The 18552-nt window shown below is 39.3% G+C and overlaps 1 protein-coding gene across 3 annotated transcripts in view; it reads left to right on the forward strand.

The window, feature by feature from the left end:
- Positions 1-18552, forward strand: part of RNF19A (ring finger protein 19A, RBR E3 ubiquitin protein ligase) — a 58405-nt gene that overhangs the window by 24997 nt on the left and 14856 nt on the right. For all 3 annotated transcript variants that reach the window (XM_056330580.1, XM_056330579.1, XM_056330582.1), the window contains one exon: positions 13515-14271. In XM_056330580.1, coding sequence (XP_056186555.1) covers positions 13655-14271 — 617 coding nt within the window. In that variant the 5' untranslated portion in view covers positions 13515-13654. The remainder of the gene's footprint in view (positions 1-13514; positions 14272-18552) is intronic.

The following is an 18552-nucleotide window of genomic DNA, read 5'->3' on the forward strand; positions in this document are numbered from 1 at the left end:
GAGGAGGCTATTGAAATAACTTTTGAGATCTTTTTAGTATTATTGTTAATTACCCAGATAGCCGCTGTGAGGTATTCTGCCACCGTTGTGGACACGGACATGGTGAACTGCAGGCAGTTTCAGGAATGCCTTAGTCTTAAGTGATTTGCAGAGTATATGAACTGTTAGCTTTGGCTACAGTTACTCCTTTTAGAGTAATCCAGATGTTTCTTACTTGAGCCATCTGTTTTGTTTTTGAAGATGGAGAAGGAGACAAATGCATGGCTGTCTGCCCTCGTTCTGTCCGGGCTGGGCTGTGTGGCCCGGAGGGACAAGGTGTGCTAGCAGTGGGCTGGTGCTGCTGTCCTGCTGAGCTGCCGTGACCGGCCGGGGGGACGAGGACGGGAACAGGGCCGCAGGCTGTGCTCTGCCTGGCCTGCTCTCCAGCTGCTGCCTAGCAGGTTGCTTCAGCTGACCTCTTGGGCTCTTGCTGCTGCTTCGTTCTCTTCCTGGCTCTCATCGATACAGAGAATTTACCTGAAGCCTGGAAGATGAGCCAGTGACATGAAGAGACAGTACAGCCGTAGTCTTGGACTGAGAAATTGCATTTGTCTTCCCCCTCTTCCTGCTCTTCAGCATTTGTTTTCCGATTCGGGCATCCAGCCTCTGAGTTACATAGCACAATGGAGACTTAATGTAACTACTTCAGAAGCATCTGTTGGCAAGAGAGCTTTGACGTCAGCGAAGTTAGGGAGAGGTTTTGCATTGCACACATTCAGTCGCTCTGGCTGGTGTAGATAATCGCATGCTGGAATTGAAACAGAGTCTGGACCTGGTGTATGTGTGTGTGTATCACTGTGAATGGTGTGTGTAGCCAGCTACTCAGTGTATATCTTTTGTGGGTAGAAAATGTACTTGACGAACTATGTATTGTCCAATTTGTTTATTACAGACATTTCAGGTTATCTTGTAAATACTTGTGCCTGACGTTCTTGGCTTGCAGGATATTGCTTTCAGCTCTTTAAACTGGGTTTACGGTAACAGTTCTTTTGCTGGTGTTTCAAGTGAAGATATTTTTCAGAAGGAATTTTTTGCCAGTGTTAACATTAGGTTTAGATAAGCAAACAGAAAATAAATCAGTAATTGTCTACTGCAATTTGAAATTCATAATGGTTAACTTGCAAGTAGAAAGAAAGCAAGGATTTTAAAGATACACTGTGAATTTATGATCTGCCGGAGAAAGTGGTAATTTGTTTTTAAGACTAACAGAGGATTTACTTTTGTTATTGCTGATTAAACAAATTTCTTTGACTTGGAAATAAATATGAAAGCCTGTGTGTTATATTCAATTTAAGATACTTGTTTCATCTGAGATTTATCTGGATGCAAACAGCTCAGGAGAGCTATATTTAAGGCCATCAGAGCGGAACTGTGGGTGTCACTGTGACAGGATTCAAAGTCAAGCTGGAGGATTGCAGCTGATACAAAAAATAAACGAGAAGCTTTTGTAGTGTTTACAAATTACTTACTCTGCTTTTTAAAGGAAAAAATCATCCTGACATTTGAGGACTGTATCTCAGATTTAGGCTAACGAGTACTCTTGGCCTGAGGTAGCATCTTTTGTACTAACTCTGTTTACGGAGTGTGATGTTTCTGTGGTCTAGGAAGCTTTTAAATCTGACTTGAGGTATTGGGTTTTTTTAAAGTTTTACTGAAAAGGGTTTAGTTGAAGATACATTGCCAGTGTTACTGCTTTAAAACCACAAAGTATGGTTTTACCTCAGAACCTGAAATAACGCAGGTTTGTTTGGAGGCTATAATTAGAAAGTGTTTAGCTGTTCTAAATAATGGAGAAAGTAGGCACAGTAGCTTTTCTAGGTATTGCGTTATGCTTGCTTCGTTTTTTTCCCTTTTGTGCCTGTAATTGTTTGAAATGGATGATGTGTCACGGTCTGTTGCACAAAGGGACCCAACTAATGATGTTTCCATAATTGTCTAGAAAGAGCTGTTTAAGATGATGCTGTGTGGAGGAAAAAAGTTACCATCACCCAATGTGTATGTAAAGACATGTTAGAATATGTCTGTTTGCACCTGTAAATGTGGGATTGGGTGTGGAGGGGGAAAATGTTAGGGGAAAGAGGCTTTGTAGTCCCTTCTCAAAAGCATGAGAACAGGGGAGTTGTATTTCAGAAATATTCCCTGTGTTGTGGGGCCTGGCAATGGAGGTGTAACTTGCTAATTTGAAAGTCATGGAGTAAATGGAATAGTGCAAATACATCTTGACCCACACTTGGTTTTGTCCTTTCAAATGGCAGTTGCTCACTGAGTGCCGCCAAGTGCTCCTGCAGCCCTCCTCAGCTGGCAGAGGAAAACCACTGTAGGTCTCCTGCATTTTATTTTTTTTTTCTCCTGGCTTTGTGTTGTTGTTAAATGTATTAAGCACAGCAGGGAACCTTGAGGTTTTTGGGTTGGTTTTTTTGAAAGTTTGGTGGGAAGCATTCTGACAGTCTGGAATGTCACGGCATTGCCAAGGTTTTGTCGGTACTGTGTGACCCAGAGTGTCACCTGGGGTGCAGGACTGTAAGGTCTCTCTGGCTAACGCACAGTGGCTTGCAGGGGATTACAAACTCCCCTGTCTTGCTTTGTGCTTTGGTGCCATTGACAAGGCAATGAGGACAAAGAAAATTTCTCAACAGTAAGTCTTCAAAGCCAGGAGCCGGTGTTTTTGCACTAACTTTTCTAGCTATTTGATATAGCAGGTTTTTTGCATAGAGAAACTGCTTAGTCCCTAGTCTGTAACAGTTACTGTGTTGCTGTCAGTGAAAAAATGTTTGGAAAAACTTGCATCAACCTGGCTAAATCCTGCTATGTGCTGACATAGCATATTTTTTTTGTCACAGTATATGATGTTGTTGTAGGTGGAATAACGGTGCTGGCAGAATAACTCCTCCTGTTGGCATATATTGTATTTCTAGCGTGGGTAGAGCGCCAGATGTACCTTAAATGACAAGCGTTCAGCTTTTTTCTTGTTTTGTGCTTTTTAACTGGCGTTTACAATATTTATAATGCTAGTGGAGTCTATCTGTAAAGGCTGCTAGATCATTCCCCTTCTGTTGCCCTGTCTATGCTGAATAGGCTGTTATCTTTTCAGACTGGTCTTTTTTATTTATTTATCTTCAGCAGGACTGGAAGAATCCTTTCCACTAATTGTTTTTCCCCAAAGAAGCGTCAGTTTTGAAATTTTCACCTTGTGTATCTGTAAGCAAAGATCTGTTTATTCATGGGTAGTCAGTTTATTTTTACCTTCCTTTTCTAATGTTCTCTTCTCGTTCTACATTGGGTTCAGCTGCGAGATAAGTTTCGTGGTACTTTTGCCATTTCCTGACGCCAATGGTTTTTCTGGAGGCAGTGAGTGTTTCCTGTCTGGAAGCTAGAGGCAGTGTTCCTGGCAGGACGGAGTATTTTTGTTTCCCTGGCTAGACCTTTCCCTGTCTTTGTTTTTGTCTCTCTTTTTCTCTCAGTTGTTCATCCTTTTTTTGATGTTGGTCTCTATTTGAAATAGCACCAGTTCTAACTAGAGCTATCGCTAAACAAAAAATGAACTTGGTGATATAAAATACATCCATGCAGGACTTTTCAGTTAATGTACTGACAGAACAAATTCATAAGCCAGGCAGCAGTAGAATTGGGCACATTATACTAGGTTTTGCACTAACCTCACATCTGGAGTGAACAGGAGCGGTTAGTTACACCGGTGTAACTGTACCTGACCCAAGGGCAGTTTCAGCAGTAATGGTATTAGCCATAACAAGAGTTCAGAAGACATTCATGGTTGCTGTCTCTATCCTGGACTTGCTGCTGCTAGAATAGACTGGCATGGATTATTCATTCAGTCACCCAAGTTTTTCTGAAAGTTTTATATTGAATTATATTTAACAGAATTATTAGTTTCTCTTTAAAGAAATTTGCATCAAGTGAGACCAATGCACGGTAGCTATTCAGTTCTCAAGGGCCGAGTTACTGTCATTTCACAGTGGCTTTCAGAAACTGTGACCAAGTACTTACCCCATCCTGTGGTAAGGTAACAGCCTAATTTGATCTCACTGGAAGAATTCAGAATTCTTTATTAACTTGTTCCCTTTTAGTTAGTCAGTTTACTTTGTAAGTTTTATCCAAAGTATATCTGTTTTGTTAATAAAACTGGTAAAATAGCACCAAAAGATTAAAAAGTAATCTGTTAATAGTTTCCAGCACTACTTATTTTGAGGAAAAGCTACTTCAAGATCAGCGCACATTTTTTTTTTATTTTGGGTTTGTTTTTTCTATTTTTCTCCCCCCGAAATAGGTTACTGATGCTAGAGGAAAAAAAAGAGCTGGAAGATGCTGCCAGTCAGCTGGTCAATAATATCTTTCCGCAGTGCAAGATAGAAACTTCTGGCTCTTACTGAATGTAAAAATCAATAGAAGCCAGAAACTGAGATGTGTCACCTCTTGTGTATCCCCCCAGGCTGCTGTCTCTCTGGTATGCTGTTCAAATTCTGCCCAAGTGCTCTCTCTGGAACTCCTGCTCTTGGTTTCAGATCAGTCTACTTCAGTATTTGTCCCACCTTACATCTTGGTACATTTTACTTGGTTTGTTTTTGCAGTAGGGCAAACTTTTTAAAACCTGCTTGAAAACAAAAGCTTGTCAGAATTCAGTATGTCGCCATTACTGTTTGACTGGGCAGAATTACAGACCTGAAATTACATCTGTGTATGCTGGAATTGTGAGTCTTGGTTATTTTCATTTTGGAGGAGTTTTTCTGTAGGAATGATCTCAGCATTCAGGAGTGTTGCAATGCTTTCCACTTGCAGGATTGGTGACGCTGCAGGAAACAACTTTCTGGTATTATTTCACTGGTGTATATATTTACTTCGAGTATTTTGCAATGTATAGTTTAGAATAAAAAGCAGCTACAGGAGTTTCCAAGGAATTATTATTCAGCAGTAGTTTTAAAGAGTAAAACCAAAAGTGGAGAACACTTATTTTCAACTGAAATAAATACAGAGCTAAAAAACTCTGAAAACTTGCTTTGGGATTATTTTCCTAATTGCTAATTTGCTGTTGCCAGATAATTTCTTTGCCTTTATGCTTTTATTTAGACTGCTTTGATGAAGTGTCTGGATCTGTTCATACTGTATAATCAGAAGACTGAATTCAGAATGAACTTCCTTATTTTATTTAGTCTTTTATATTGATTGCTCTTAAAAATTATTTGGATTTTAAAACCAGAATTTACAACATATTTTTACATTTTTGGGTTTATGGGAATTTTTATTTATCTCAGGCAGGTCAAACAGTCATTTGTCAATCTTTTGAATGATTTGTTCTTACAGGCTAATGTTCTTTTCAGCTGATGGTCAGAAAGAGTACTTAGTTTAAATTGAAGTACTAATACAGTTAGATTAAAACTTTTTTTTGGTTTTACACAAGATAGGCAACTTGTGTAGTTTTTAATCCTTAGTGTTGTGTCTACTTTCCAGACCACTAGCTAGTGATATATTGCAGAACATTACTTCAATGTAAATATATAAATAAATCTCCCCACAATATTCAGAACAGAAGTGAAAATCATCACAAGATGATGTGCCCATCATTGCACAAAGAGAATACATTCCCATCACTTACACAAGAAAAAAATTGTGCTAGCGTAAGGATTTTAATGATTGAAGAATTGAAATAGTTAAAAGCTCTGGTGATTATTTGTTTCTTCTCCCTCCCCTTGTTGTTTCCAAGACTTTGGTTTCTGTTGGCTGAGTCTGTACATTTGCGTACAGTGATGCACCACGGTGCATAGGATAAGCTTTCGACATAATGAGCGAGTGCATGGTTGAGCTAAGGCTGCTCTGCAGAGTTAGATAAGGGAAAATTGATCCTGTTAGTTTTAACTTGCAGCAGACGTAGGCCTGGAGATTCACAAATAGAAAGCATCTCTCCCACTGCATTCTTAGCTTTGGTCAACCATTACACTCAATATACCCAGATTTAATGCTGCTGGTTTGGAAAATTAATGTCTTTAGCATTTAAGGAATTCTTGCCTGTTTGCCACCCGGCTGAGGGGAGGTACTTTAAGTGCACTCTCTTCTTTACAAACATGATCTGCAAGAGGAACACTTTTGCTGGAGTTGGCAACGGGCTGTTCAGAGACTTTCAGAATGAGCTGAGCAGCTTGCAAGACTTCCTTTTCTAACAGCAGCTGTCATGGACACATGATACAGGATGTATTGTACATAAATTTCTAAGAAAGAAGCATAACTTTTTTTTTTTGTTCTGTTGAAGACTTTTCTAGCTGTCAAGATTGGGTTGTCATGTTCCATTTGTGAATACCATTGCGAATTTTAAAATAGAACATTGTATATTAGTTAACTTGTGGCAGTTCTGCAGTGTGTACTCTGCAGGCTTCTGTATATTTTAAATACTGTCAATCTTTGGATTTTAATGCTTGGTCAGTCTGTCTCGGGCTTTGAGCCCGAGCGGGTTCATGGTCAGTCTGTTTGCTTCGTTGTTTTACAAACAGTATCGCTTTGTTCTATAAGTGAAAATAGAATTTCCAGATAATTGACACAGGACTTAAAAGAAAAATGAAGTGCAATCAGAATAAACTGAAAGTGGTAACAGTGCATAATGTCGTTTTTAAAGAAATTAAAATATCTCTGCCTCACAAGTGCTTTTCTTGTAACTTCTTGTACGATAGTATCTGTGAATACCAGGAGTTTTTTATGATGTGATTTAGAATATGGAGCAATAATCCAGACATGACATTGCTTAGAGAAAGCATAATGTTTTACTTTAACGTTTGTTGAAAGATAACTTTACAAATAAATAGTAGTCCTGTTCTTGCTTTAGTGAACACCCCAGCTGAAGTGCAGATTAACAGCTGAAAAGAAAGGCTGGCATGTGTTGAGGGGATTGCTCTAGCCTTTTGTCTGGTTTTGGTATCTAGCATTAGTCTTTTGTTTAATTTTACAAGGCGTTACATAGTGCCTCTAAAATATCCTTATTCTTAGAAGACTCTCCTAAAGTAAACTGACTGCATTATAGAACCTCCCGTATGTTAAAGCAAGCCCTTTTGCTCCTGGATGATCCCTTTTTTCTCACTCAGCATGGGTCTATTGGCCTACGTGTGTCAAGCTGGCTTGTGCCAGGGGGTATAACTTCCTTTCAATTCAGGGATAAGGGCTCTACTCTGTTCTGCTTATCAGTTCTGTGCCGATAGGGGCATGGCCCAGATCTTGTCAGCACCTTCAGCGAGCCTGCTGCAAGCTCCAGCGTGGAATTAGTGAGCAAATGCTTAGTACAGTACTTGTAGGCAACAGCTCCCAGTCTTTTGAATTTGCATAGATTAAGTGAAATTATTTTACTGAAGCTGCTCTTCTGTTGTTTAAAGATGATACGTAAAGTTTGAGACTTGACATGGCAGACTACTAAAGTTTTGGGAGTCCTATTTTTGAAATAACTGCATCTGTGCAGCGATCAGTAGTCAATCGTAAGCGTAAAGAAATGAGAGCCTAGTTAACTACATGATCAAGTAATTTTCACTCTGAAAAAGATTTACTAGCGGTAGAAGCAACTCTGGTAACTTTCATAAGGAGTTGTCTTTGTGCTTTAGGATAAGCATTCACATACGTGGCTCCTAGAACAAAGCAGGACAGGAGTAAAGATACCTTCCTGCAAAAGTGTCTGAAAGGTAAGAATTACTTTTTACTTGGATAAATTTCATAAAACTTAAACACCAGTGCCCTCTTTTTCAAAAGCGAAAAACCATAATGAATTAAAATTTAGATGAGTATATTTTTAAAGCAGTTTTACTCAGCTCAGTTTGAGTTAAATGAATTAAGTCACTTTGTCTTTACATTTTTGCATCCTGCCATACTGTAACAAATCACTGTAAATGTTTTATAAGTGTCTATAGGTCTGGGTTAATTTTAAAAGCTTGAGAAATCTTCTGATAAGAATTTCTTGACTTTCTTTTATAGAATAAACTTTTCAGTTTAATCCAAATAGTATCAACCCTTTAATTTCAACTTTTATTGGAAATCAAAGTTAGGAGACCAAAAAACCCCCCACAAATTAAATTTAAATATCTTTACCGTCTTCTAAACATTAAATGGAAAATATCACTATTCCTAATTTTATTTTTTGAGGGGAAATACATTGAAGGAGTCATAAGTGCATTCTGCTAATTGTCGCAATTAAGCGTTTCACCTATGCTGCATTATGTTACCATTAAGGAGTTTCATTTTTCAACTTAGTGCATATAAAGGTTCTGCCAGAACCTCTGTTGTTTCTCCATAATTTCTATTTGTTTACTTCCAAGTTGCAAAGTGTTAGTTCTGCTTATACTAAATCGTCTGTGATTAAATCAAGTAACAGTCCTATCGTGCTCTGACACCATCTGCATTGATGTGAGTGGGTATGGTGGGTTTTTTTAATGGGACATGGTGTTACAGAAGCACATACTGTCAGAATTGTTAAGCTCTTTCAAACTGGTCATCACTGTTTGAACTCTTAGAGGTGCCAGATTTTTAGTTGAACCTGAGGCATGTGTAAAGGAAGTAGGGGGTTATTTTAGAAATATTTTTTTCACCTAATTTTTAAAACTATTGTGGAATGAATTGACATTTAAATAATGCCCATTGAAATGAGAAACTTGATTGCTGTTTTAATCCTGTGCATTGGTATTTTGTAGCTTAAGCTTTTGCATATTTTTGGTTTACGTTTTATTCCACTATTTTTACAGTTCTTACACCATGGAGTAAATAAAAAGGTAAACATATTTTTGGTGCCTCTTTTAGATGTTTAGAGATACCTCTATGTTAAGAACATCATAGCTTAGAAATTTCAGGATGCTATGTGATTGGCAGGAGTGCTCATTGGAAGAGGGAGGCAGAAATGTATTTCAGATCTGTGATGCCTTGTCACTGGATGACCTTCAAGTTCTGGGGTTTTTTTGTTGCAGCTCTCTTTAAGCTGGAGCAGTGCGTTTTAGAAAGCAGCTACAGAGTGTAGATGCTGGGAATTACAGATGTCAGAGAAGGAAGCTCTTAGTTTTAATCAAGAAACAGCTTTCAGTATGCTAACACAAACCCTGTGCTTGGTTAAATTGCCAGGAGGAGCAAACGTCTAAAATGAAGGGTGTTCATTTGCAACAGGAAAAGTCTAAATTTGCCATTGAAGTACAAGTGACACGAGGTAATGTTTAAGGGTTTTAGTCAGGAGGTAGGTACGTCTGTTTATGGCGTTTTTTCTCCTTCCGTGCACAAATGTTCAAGCCTGCCTTCATTTTGCAGATGTGTGAAGCTGCTTGTCCTGGTGGCAGACTCCCTTGTTTGTTGCTCCTGTGCACCAGGTTGAACATGTAATCGAAGAGCAGGCAGCATGTTGAGCTTGTGCCCCTGATGTGTTTGAAAGACAGTTTGGAGCATGAGGGAGTTAGTCTGGCTTATGGAAGTAGGGCTGTATCACTCTTCTCTTGCAAAATCAGTAGGATTATACTCGGCTGCCCCAGTGCATTTCCTAAAAGATTGTAAATTGGTAAGATGAGATAAGCAAAGGTTACGTCATGGGGAGCCACACTAGAAGCTGTTTTTCACAGCAGTCTTCTCTGAGTTGAAAACTCCCTTTGCAAGATTATTCCAATTTCCTTTCCCTCCCGCTCCATTCTATGGTTACCAATAGCATTTGCCCGAAGCAGCATGGTCAAAAAAGAATTATAGAAGGAAATTAACTGGGTGTTAGGTTTTCCCCAGCAAACAATTTAGGAAGGATTACTGAAGGAACAGAGCAGTTAAGTACTGAGCTGTATGTGAGTTATGTCTGTAAACATCATTTGTGCTTTTGGAGATCTTTAAATGACAAGGTGTGTGTTTGTGCTGTGGCCACTGGTGTTTTGTGGCAGTCTGTAGCATGAGCAGAATGCAAAGCACGGCTGGAATTTGGATTTGTGGTAGGGCTTTAGGCATGGCAGGAAGCCAGAAACATGTTTTTTTGTAGTCTGTAAGTAAGTGCTTTTGAGGAAATGTTGAGGATGGTGGTGAACTTGTATTTTTAGGAGTTAAACTTCATGTGTGGTTTTTCTATTCCTTTGCTGTGTCAAATTAGCTGCTTCTGTATATTGACAGGGTTTATACTGGTCAGTGAGAGTGGTGCAGAACTTGCAATGAATGTTACCTCTAGAAATCAGATTGTTCAATATTACTGCCATAATTGTGTGTCTTGGCTTGTTTCAAGTCTCTTGATTTCAGAGCTTAATTTTTCACACAGTGTATCTCCTTCATGTGGACTCATTGTTACTGGAATAATACAGTCATTGTGTTCCCTGGTTGTACAGAATCAAGTATTTTTTCCCTCTTTTTGTCAGCGAAAACATGCAGATGCTGGGTTGGGTTGGGCAACATGAGAACTGGCTGGTGCTCCAGACTGCACTAATAAGGCTTTTATGATTTTGTACAGCTCTGATCATTATTAGCATTGTAACAATTGTCCTCATTATTCTTTTCCTGAGTCATCTGCTGAATCTTTTCACTTCAGCAAAGTCATCTTTGAACGTCACTAAAGTGGCAATCCAAAAATACTGTATAAGGAAGAGTATGGCTTTTAAAACTAGCTTTATGCATTTAAATCTAAAGAGCATAACTGACAATTGTCTGAAAAAACCTGGCAACTTCTCTATTCAAAATCCTGCCAAAGTTTAACTGTTTTCTTTGCAAGAGCAATCTGCTATTTCTGAGAGACTGCCTATCAGATATCGTTACGCAAACAGAACTATAGGATGTACTCATCTCTTTCTTTAGAGCATGGGAGAATCTTTGTTTATTTTTTAAAAAAAGTACAACTGGTTCGTCACCAGAGCTGCTATTTCTTGATTTTGTACATCTGTTGAAACTGGCAAAAATGCTGTAATATGCATTCTTTCCTCTCCAGAGAAAGGGAGGAGGGGAAGGCTTGTAGTCATGGGCTTGGCTGTGTTACTGTGTTTACTTCCTACTTTTTTTGTATTTTATTAAACAAAAAAACCAAAACTGAACCAACACCACCTTGCTTGAAATGGATGCTTTGGTTGCTATTCATGTTCAAAGACTGTCCTGGCTTCTGGAGGATGGCACTTTCCACTGTCCTGGCAGTGTCTCTGTGAACATACAAATGTTAGTAAGTATGTAGTTATGATAATGCTTTCAAGGTTATTCTTGCACTTTTAGACTTACAAATCGGCCATAGGCTATAGGATTTGTGCATTTGTAGCATATTTCAGATACCATCTACCAGCTATGTGTATCTATGATATAACATCATACCAAGATCCTGGAGAGAAGGATGTTCGCTTCTGTCATCATTGTTGAGCAGGTTTTTTTTCAGTTTCACATTTTTCCTTTAGATAAGTGGATGTCTGTTGGTTTTTTGTTGGTTTTTTTTCATTTAACAAGGAATAGTAGCCGTAAAAGTATTAAATTTGTTTTGGGAAAAGAAGCAGGTCTGTTCCCAGTCTCCTTTTGACTAGATTTTAAGCTGAGAATTTGCCCTTAGAAGGGAAGGAAGAGTATGTTATGTTCTTGAAATATGCTTTACTTCAGACCCTGGGAATAAAATAAGATTTCTCTGGTTCATGTTTCACACAGGTAAGATTTTCCCGGGGCGGGGGTGTGTGTGTGTGTGTGGTGGAAAAAAAAGCCTAATAATAATTCAGCATTTGAAAAAATAGAATAGATTTTAGTGGCTTTTACATTCTTTCTTAAAAAACAACTGAACAAAAAAACCCCCTAAAAATAAAAAAAGCCTAATGGCTCAAAACCTATGACCCCTTTTTAGCAAAACCCGGGGGTGGTTTTGTTTGGGTTTTTCTCCTTTTAAATTCTTACACCTGAAGAAGGTAGTATTCTTGTGGGGAAGCATAAATTGAGTAGTTTTGACTTGACTATACCTGCTAGTACATCTATAACACCAGGGTACAGTAATCTGAAGAGGGCCCAACAGTGGGTTTGCTGCACACGCTGCTCTGGCGAGCTGGACAGCCCGCGGGCTGTTTCTGTGTTTCCCCTTTGGAAGGTATACCTGTTCCCCTGCTGGTGAGTCTTCCTCTGAAACTCCCTGGTCTTGAGCCCGGTCATCTTGGTGATGGTGTCCTGGAGACATACAGCGCACGGTTGTTTTTCAGCTGGTCTCTAGCCAGTGTGCAGGCTGCCTGGACTCTGGTAAATAGAAGCATTCACCTCGGAGGTGGTTTTTTACCTCCCTTCGTCTCCTCCATACCAGGATGTGTGAGTTAGAGCTTATATTTTTGTCTCATCGTCAGTGGCCCTCTACATTCCTTTGTTTCTACCTTTGGACTTACTTCTAGTATCCAGTTTCTGACTTTTACCATCCTGTGCTAAAACGGTAGAAACCCATTGCACCCCTTTGTGGGAGGCAAGTTGGGAAACGCTGAGGGAAGAAATGGTGCCAGCAGCAGTTGCATCCAGGTATGCGGCACTGATGTGTAAGAAATGCCTTCTTGTTCTTCTGTTGCAGCAGCAGCTCACTAAGAGTTAGAAAAACCCTCTTGTACAGTGAAGCTTCCAAGAAGTGGTAACATTTGTGCGTTTGGGGCAAGTTTTTGGTTGGAGGTGGTCTGCCGCTTCTTGCAGCTGCCTCCTCCTTCGGAGGCACCTTTCTCTCTCTCCTCTTGGAGCTGCTCAGTTAAGCAACAGAGAATAGAAAAAAAATCCTTGTCATCATCTTGTACCTAGAGAATATGTACCTATGCGATGGCAATCTGGGGGGCTTTTTTTAAAAATAAAAATCAGTATGATAAAAATTCAGATGTTGTCACCTTAACGCCAGTCTTTGCTTGAATTGCAATGTGGAAGTTGAAGGGCAGGGCGGTGTTGGCTGTCACTCACTCTGCAGCTCTGCTTCCCGAAATATTCGGGTGCCTTACATGATAAATATGCATCTGCATACTTCTCTGAGAACTCTTAGGTTTTGAGAGTATCTTGAGTTGTTTAGCCACAGTGATTTTAATTTCTACTGGCAGTCTAAATGGATTGAAAAAAACCTATTGTTTCTTTCAACTGACTATATTGGGTTTGTACGTGACCTTATTGCACATGTGGAAAATGTAAGGTAGAGAAAAAGGAAAAGTTTCCAGTGCTGTAAGCTTGTTACTAATGCTTTATAGAAAACTTGTTATATATTTCCTTAGGTGTCACCTTGGGTTATGGTAATTTCTACACACGTACACACAAACCCCACACCCTTTAGACAGCAGAAGAGTGAAGATGCTGTTCTTGGCACTGCTTAAGTGTAATAAAGATATTCCTTGACTACAGGGAAATTTCAAGCTTGTTAAGATGAGAAGGATGTAAAGGATAGAAAAAGCTGACAGAAAGAAGTATTGGGTCAGATGGTGAGGAGAAGGTGCTAGTAATATGAATAACAGGTCATTAGAGTGCTGTGACCTTTCACAACCAAAAGTGATGGATGTGGTTCTAACTTTTTTTTATCTTTCCTCCTAATATAGGGAATTTCTATGAAGAATTTGCTGGAAGCAGGTACACATGAATTTTCTGCATGAAGACTCTCAAACTGGATTACGTAATAATATGCCTGTATCTTCTGACTCTTGATTATTTTGATCCTTAAAAATGATTAGGGTTGTGTATGAAATTTAACCCATTTCTGATGAGTGACCTAGACATGAGTTTACATCGGCAAATGGGCTCTGATCGGGACCTCCAGTCTTCTGCTTCCTCTGTGAGCTTGCCATCAGTTAAAAAGGCACCAAAGAAAAGAAGAATTTCATTGGGCTCCCTTTTCCGGAGAAAAAAAGACACAAAACGCAAGTCTAGGGATTTAAATGGTGGTGTTGATGGGATTGCAAGTATTGAAAGTATTCATTCAGAAATGTGTACAGACAAGAACTCTATTTTCTCCACGTGTACCTCTTCTGATAACGGAACAACCTCTAGCAGCAAACCAAGTGGAGACTTCATGGAATGCCCCTTGTGCCTTTTGCGGCACTCCAAGGACAGGTTCCCGGAGATAATGACTTGTCACCATAGATCTTGTGTGGATTGCTTGCGTCAGTATCTCCGGATAGAAATCTCCGAGAGCAGGGTTAATATTAGCTGTCCAGAATGCTCAGAACGATTTAATCCTCATGACATTCGTTTGATATTAAATGATGACATCTTGATGGAAAAATATGAAGAGTTTATGCTTAGGCGATGGCTGGTTGCGGATCCTGATTGTAGGTGGTGCCCAGCTCCAGACTGTGGGTATGTATTTTTTTCCCCAGTATCTGCAAAAAAGTGACAGTGTAAATTAATAGTGGTCATAGTATTATGCTTTTTGAAAAGTGAATTGCTTTAACATTTTACTACATGTTGTACCAGTAGGTAGCAGACAGAATCCTCTTTAAAAAAATAACAAAGCAAAACTAAAACAAACAAAAAAACCCCAAACAGAAGCAATGAAAACCAAAACAGCAAAGCAAAAAAACCCCCAAGCTACAACCTGCCTTCCAAAATAAAACCCTTCCTCAAGTAGGATTTTTTTTTTTTTTTCTGCACAGGGGGAATGTCATGCAATGTCATGAAACTTATTGGTAGGTGGTTGCTATGTATCTAAATATTTAGATGTTGCACTGCCAAGGCAACAGTGCAAAACTCAGACTAAAGAGAATTGAAAATTTGATGACTGTACTTTTAACTTAGTCTGTTAAAGCAGAGTGGATATTTTGGGCCTTTTAACTGTGAAAAATGATCGAAGGTTTTCTCTCGGTAGAAATATATCTTCCATCTTGTGATTTGTTGAGACACCACTTGTTGCCTGTCAACAGCATTCTGATGTAAGATAATAATTGGCTTGTTCCTGCTTATTATCTGAGGAACTTAATGTTTTAACGCTGCTTTAATACTTGAATAATTCTGAAACCATTCTGAGTTCTGTCATGAGTAGGCTGAGTACTACTGAGCAGCTTACCATGCTTTTCTGCTGTTGGTATCTCGTAATGTCATTCTTCAGCAAGTTTTTTTTTAGAGAGATTGTTTGCATTATGTCTAAAGGTTACAGCCATGATTGCCATCCAGATGGGCAGTGCCCAGTAAAAACGCATAGAAGATGACACCTCTGTTTCAAAGTCTCACAGATGAGCAGTGAGTCGAAAGAAGAATAGAAAGAATGTTGGAAGAGAACAAGCAAAATATACCGACTATTAGGTAGATTAAATATTCCAATGTTAATGTTCAAGTGCTTAATATTTAGGAGGCTTTCAAATTTAAATTGTAAGAAACATCTGAAATACAGTTTTGCTTTCATATTTTACATGACATCGAATTAGCTAATGTGGGTCAAAAGCAGGAGCTAGAAAGGTTCTGGTCCAGTGTGGATGGGATTGTGGTGGTACAGTTTGAGCAGAGAAGGAAAAACTGCTTGAGAGATGGATTGGTTGCCTGAGCTTGTAGCAAAGTCATGTGGACAAAACCAATACAGCTTACTCTTAGTATTTTGATACTGCAAAAGAAAACAACCACTAGAAGGCATTATTTGATAGGCAGAAGTGTGCTTTGCTCAAGTTTCCCTGCGTTTTTGTGTTCTGTTGCACAGCGTAAGGGGAAGCATGTAAGAACGGTTAAACCGTTTTCTGTTAAACTGTGCTTCAGTGATTCAGATACATTTTTAGAATTTCAGTAAGTAGACTAAGGCAGATTTGTTTAATGGAGACTTTTTGCCTTGCTTAGTTTTTGTGCCTCAGTTTTGTTGTTTGTTTTTTTTTTTTTTTAAATCCTGAGTATCTTTAAATGGGCAGAAACTATGATGATGATCGCTGTAGATTATATCATCATAAAATGTCTTCAGAACAAACTTAGTTCCGTGCAATAATGTGGGACCACAGCAATGTTTCAGTCTATAGCAAATATTTAAATGTTGCTTGAGAGCTGCCTACTGCATGCTTCTTACTCTGAGGGTGGAATCCTATGGAGAAAACAATATATTGCCAGGCAGCTAAACTGTGCCAACGTTTATGTGTGAGGGGAACAAACTAGTTGCTATATGGGCAACCTTAACTGTACTTCTGATAACATAACTTTTTCCTAATATATGTTTCATGTGGTAGGGAAATGCGTCACAGCAATAGGTGGATTCTGGTTTTAACTCGCAGCCAGTACAGATACACAGGTGGTACCCCGTCACTGAATTCTCAGTACGAGTTTAAAATTGGATGAAGTTGGTCACTTGGATACTCTTCAGCAGGATCGTTCTTTATGGTTGTCATCCTAAAGAAACAAGAGCTTGTGCAATCACATTTTGTCTTTTTCCCATCCTGCTCCTGATCCCTTTTGAAACAGTTAGCATCTTCAAATGCAGTGGACAGAGGGGGTTGAGCATTCAGCATAAATTAATCTAAGAAGTTTCCGGGGGGAAAAAACAGAACACTTGAGCAAAAGAGTAATGCCTCCAGCAAGAGAAATACCTGCATGTGAATGCTACAGTTACCTTTTAAATTTGGCTTTCCAGGCTAGCACCACCTGGCAAGTGGGATGTGCCTGGCTGGAGCCTGCTGCAGCACTGGTCTCTCACCTTGCTGCTAGTCAGGGGAACTGGGAGAAAACACCCAGAGGGAGGTGGGAAGAAGTGGTAGCAGTATAGAAAGTAGTAAAGGGGATTTATTGTTGTTGTGGAGCATAGAAGGGGGTGGGGGAAGGAATTGTACAAGCATGAGATTTAGGGAAGCAAACACTGTTCAGGCTTTCACTGAACAGCCTGTGCTGTCACGCATTGTTTAAAGATGAGGTATCACATACAGCACACACAAACTTCAGATCAACAGACGTTTGCTTTCACAGTTATGTGGTACAGCAGTAATTGCAGTTTCTAATTGCTTTGGCAACTGTAATCAACTTGTACAAAATGCAGTTAAAACGAAGGGCGCTTTTTTTCTGAACCTTTTTTTGATACACAGTACTGGCAGAGTGCATTAGGGTTGTGATGGTAGCTGACCTGATATTGGCATGGATCAAATACTTAATGAAGGAGCTGGATGGAATGCATTTACAAAATTTGCTATTAATCCCAAGTAGGAGAGGTGCAATAACTTCAGAGGGTAACATTATTTCCTAAAGTTGTCTTTAGTATTAGAAATAAGTCCTGTAATAAATAGGAAATAGGTGCAACGTAGAGCATTTTGGTAGGAAAAATGTTCTGCACAAATAGATAAAAGAAGGAACTGAGTGGATGGTGCACGACAGCACTTTGACTCCTCAGCAGTGATGAAACATGTGATGTAATATTGTTTCAGGATTTGTGCATTGCATTTGGACAAAGATCTGGACCAGGTAAAGAGCAAATAATTATAAAAACTTCGATCCATGAAGGGAAAAAAGAGGGAGAAAACTAGATTAGTCTGTTATAATGTTGGTTTTTTCTGCATCGTGGGCCCCTGTGTACTCGGGAAACAACAAAAGAATAGTTAAGAAGTAAATTTTTTTTCCAGCTGTCTTTCACTCTATTGCGGGTAAAAACAGGTCCTAGAGATGGCAAAGCTGGAACTAAATGGATCTTGAAACAAAGTCAACTGCAGTCTTAAAGCGTATTACTAAAATATTTTTTACATACTTCTGTCCCAGTAGAGAGCTGCTTATGATCTTCCCAACAAGAGAACTATGGATTAGTTTAGAGGAGAACCTCTGCTGCAGTAGTTACGCCCTGGATGAGCTGCCTGTGAGCTGTGAGGTCTCTAGCACTAAAGCAGTCTGATGCCAGAAATGGTCCATACCACTGGCACCACAGTCGTTCTGACCCTGGGCTAATACACTCTTGGCTGTTGGTGCAAGCTCAAACGCATCTGGACTGTTGTTGTTACCTGAAACACTGTAAAGGTCTGGACGGGCTTGCAGCCTGCCTGCGGTGACTTTGTAGGGGACACTGGCAAATGAGTGATCCTTCCGTGGGGAAGAAGCATGGTTAAGGAAACCTCTTGGGCTTTGTTCCAGACTAATTTTTTGAGATTCTGTTTCTTCATATCAGTTCTCCAGTGTAATTTTAACAAGCCTTAGTGAATCAGTATTCCAGGTGTGTTCTGTCTTTTCTTCTGTCTGAATTATTTGATGGTTTTCCTCTGAGGTTATATTGCTGACGTTATTAGAAGAGAGCAGCGATTCCTAGATGTTATCTTTGTCAAGCAAAAAGCAGATTGGGCAAAAGAGTACCAATTCTTTATTCCTCTTCTGGCTGTATATCTTTCTTCAATTACTTGCTCTTTGCCTCTCATTTTTGTTTTACTCATTATTACTTTGAATTTTGTTGTTTGTCCCTTCTCTCAGCCTAAGAAGAACTTCTGGCTTTCACATCACCTATAAAATCAATGTAAAATGTTGAAATGAAACCTGTAATCTTGTACAGTTTTAACTGGTATTTTCCCCAGTCTAAAAAGTTACTTTCTAAAGGTATGCCAATACATGAATCCCAAATGGGGAGTGCTTTCAGGAATGCACTCTTTATGAGCATCAGGAGGTAGGATATAAATTGATCCTTCATTCTGTGACCTACAATTGAGA

Source organism: Falco biarmicus, chromosome 3, assembly GCF_023638135.1.
Source record: "Falco biarmicus isolate bFalBia1 chromosome 3, bFalBia1.pri, whole genome shotgun sequence".
NCBI classification, from domain to species: Eukaryota; Metazoa; Chordata; class Aves; order Falconiformes; family Falconidae; genus Falco; species Falco biarmicus.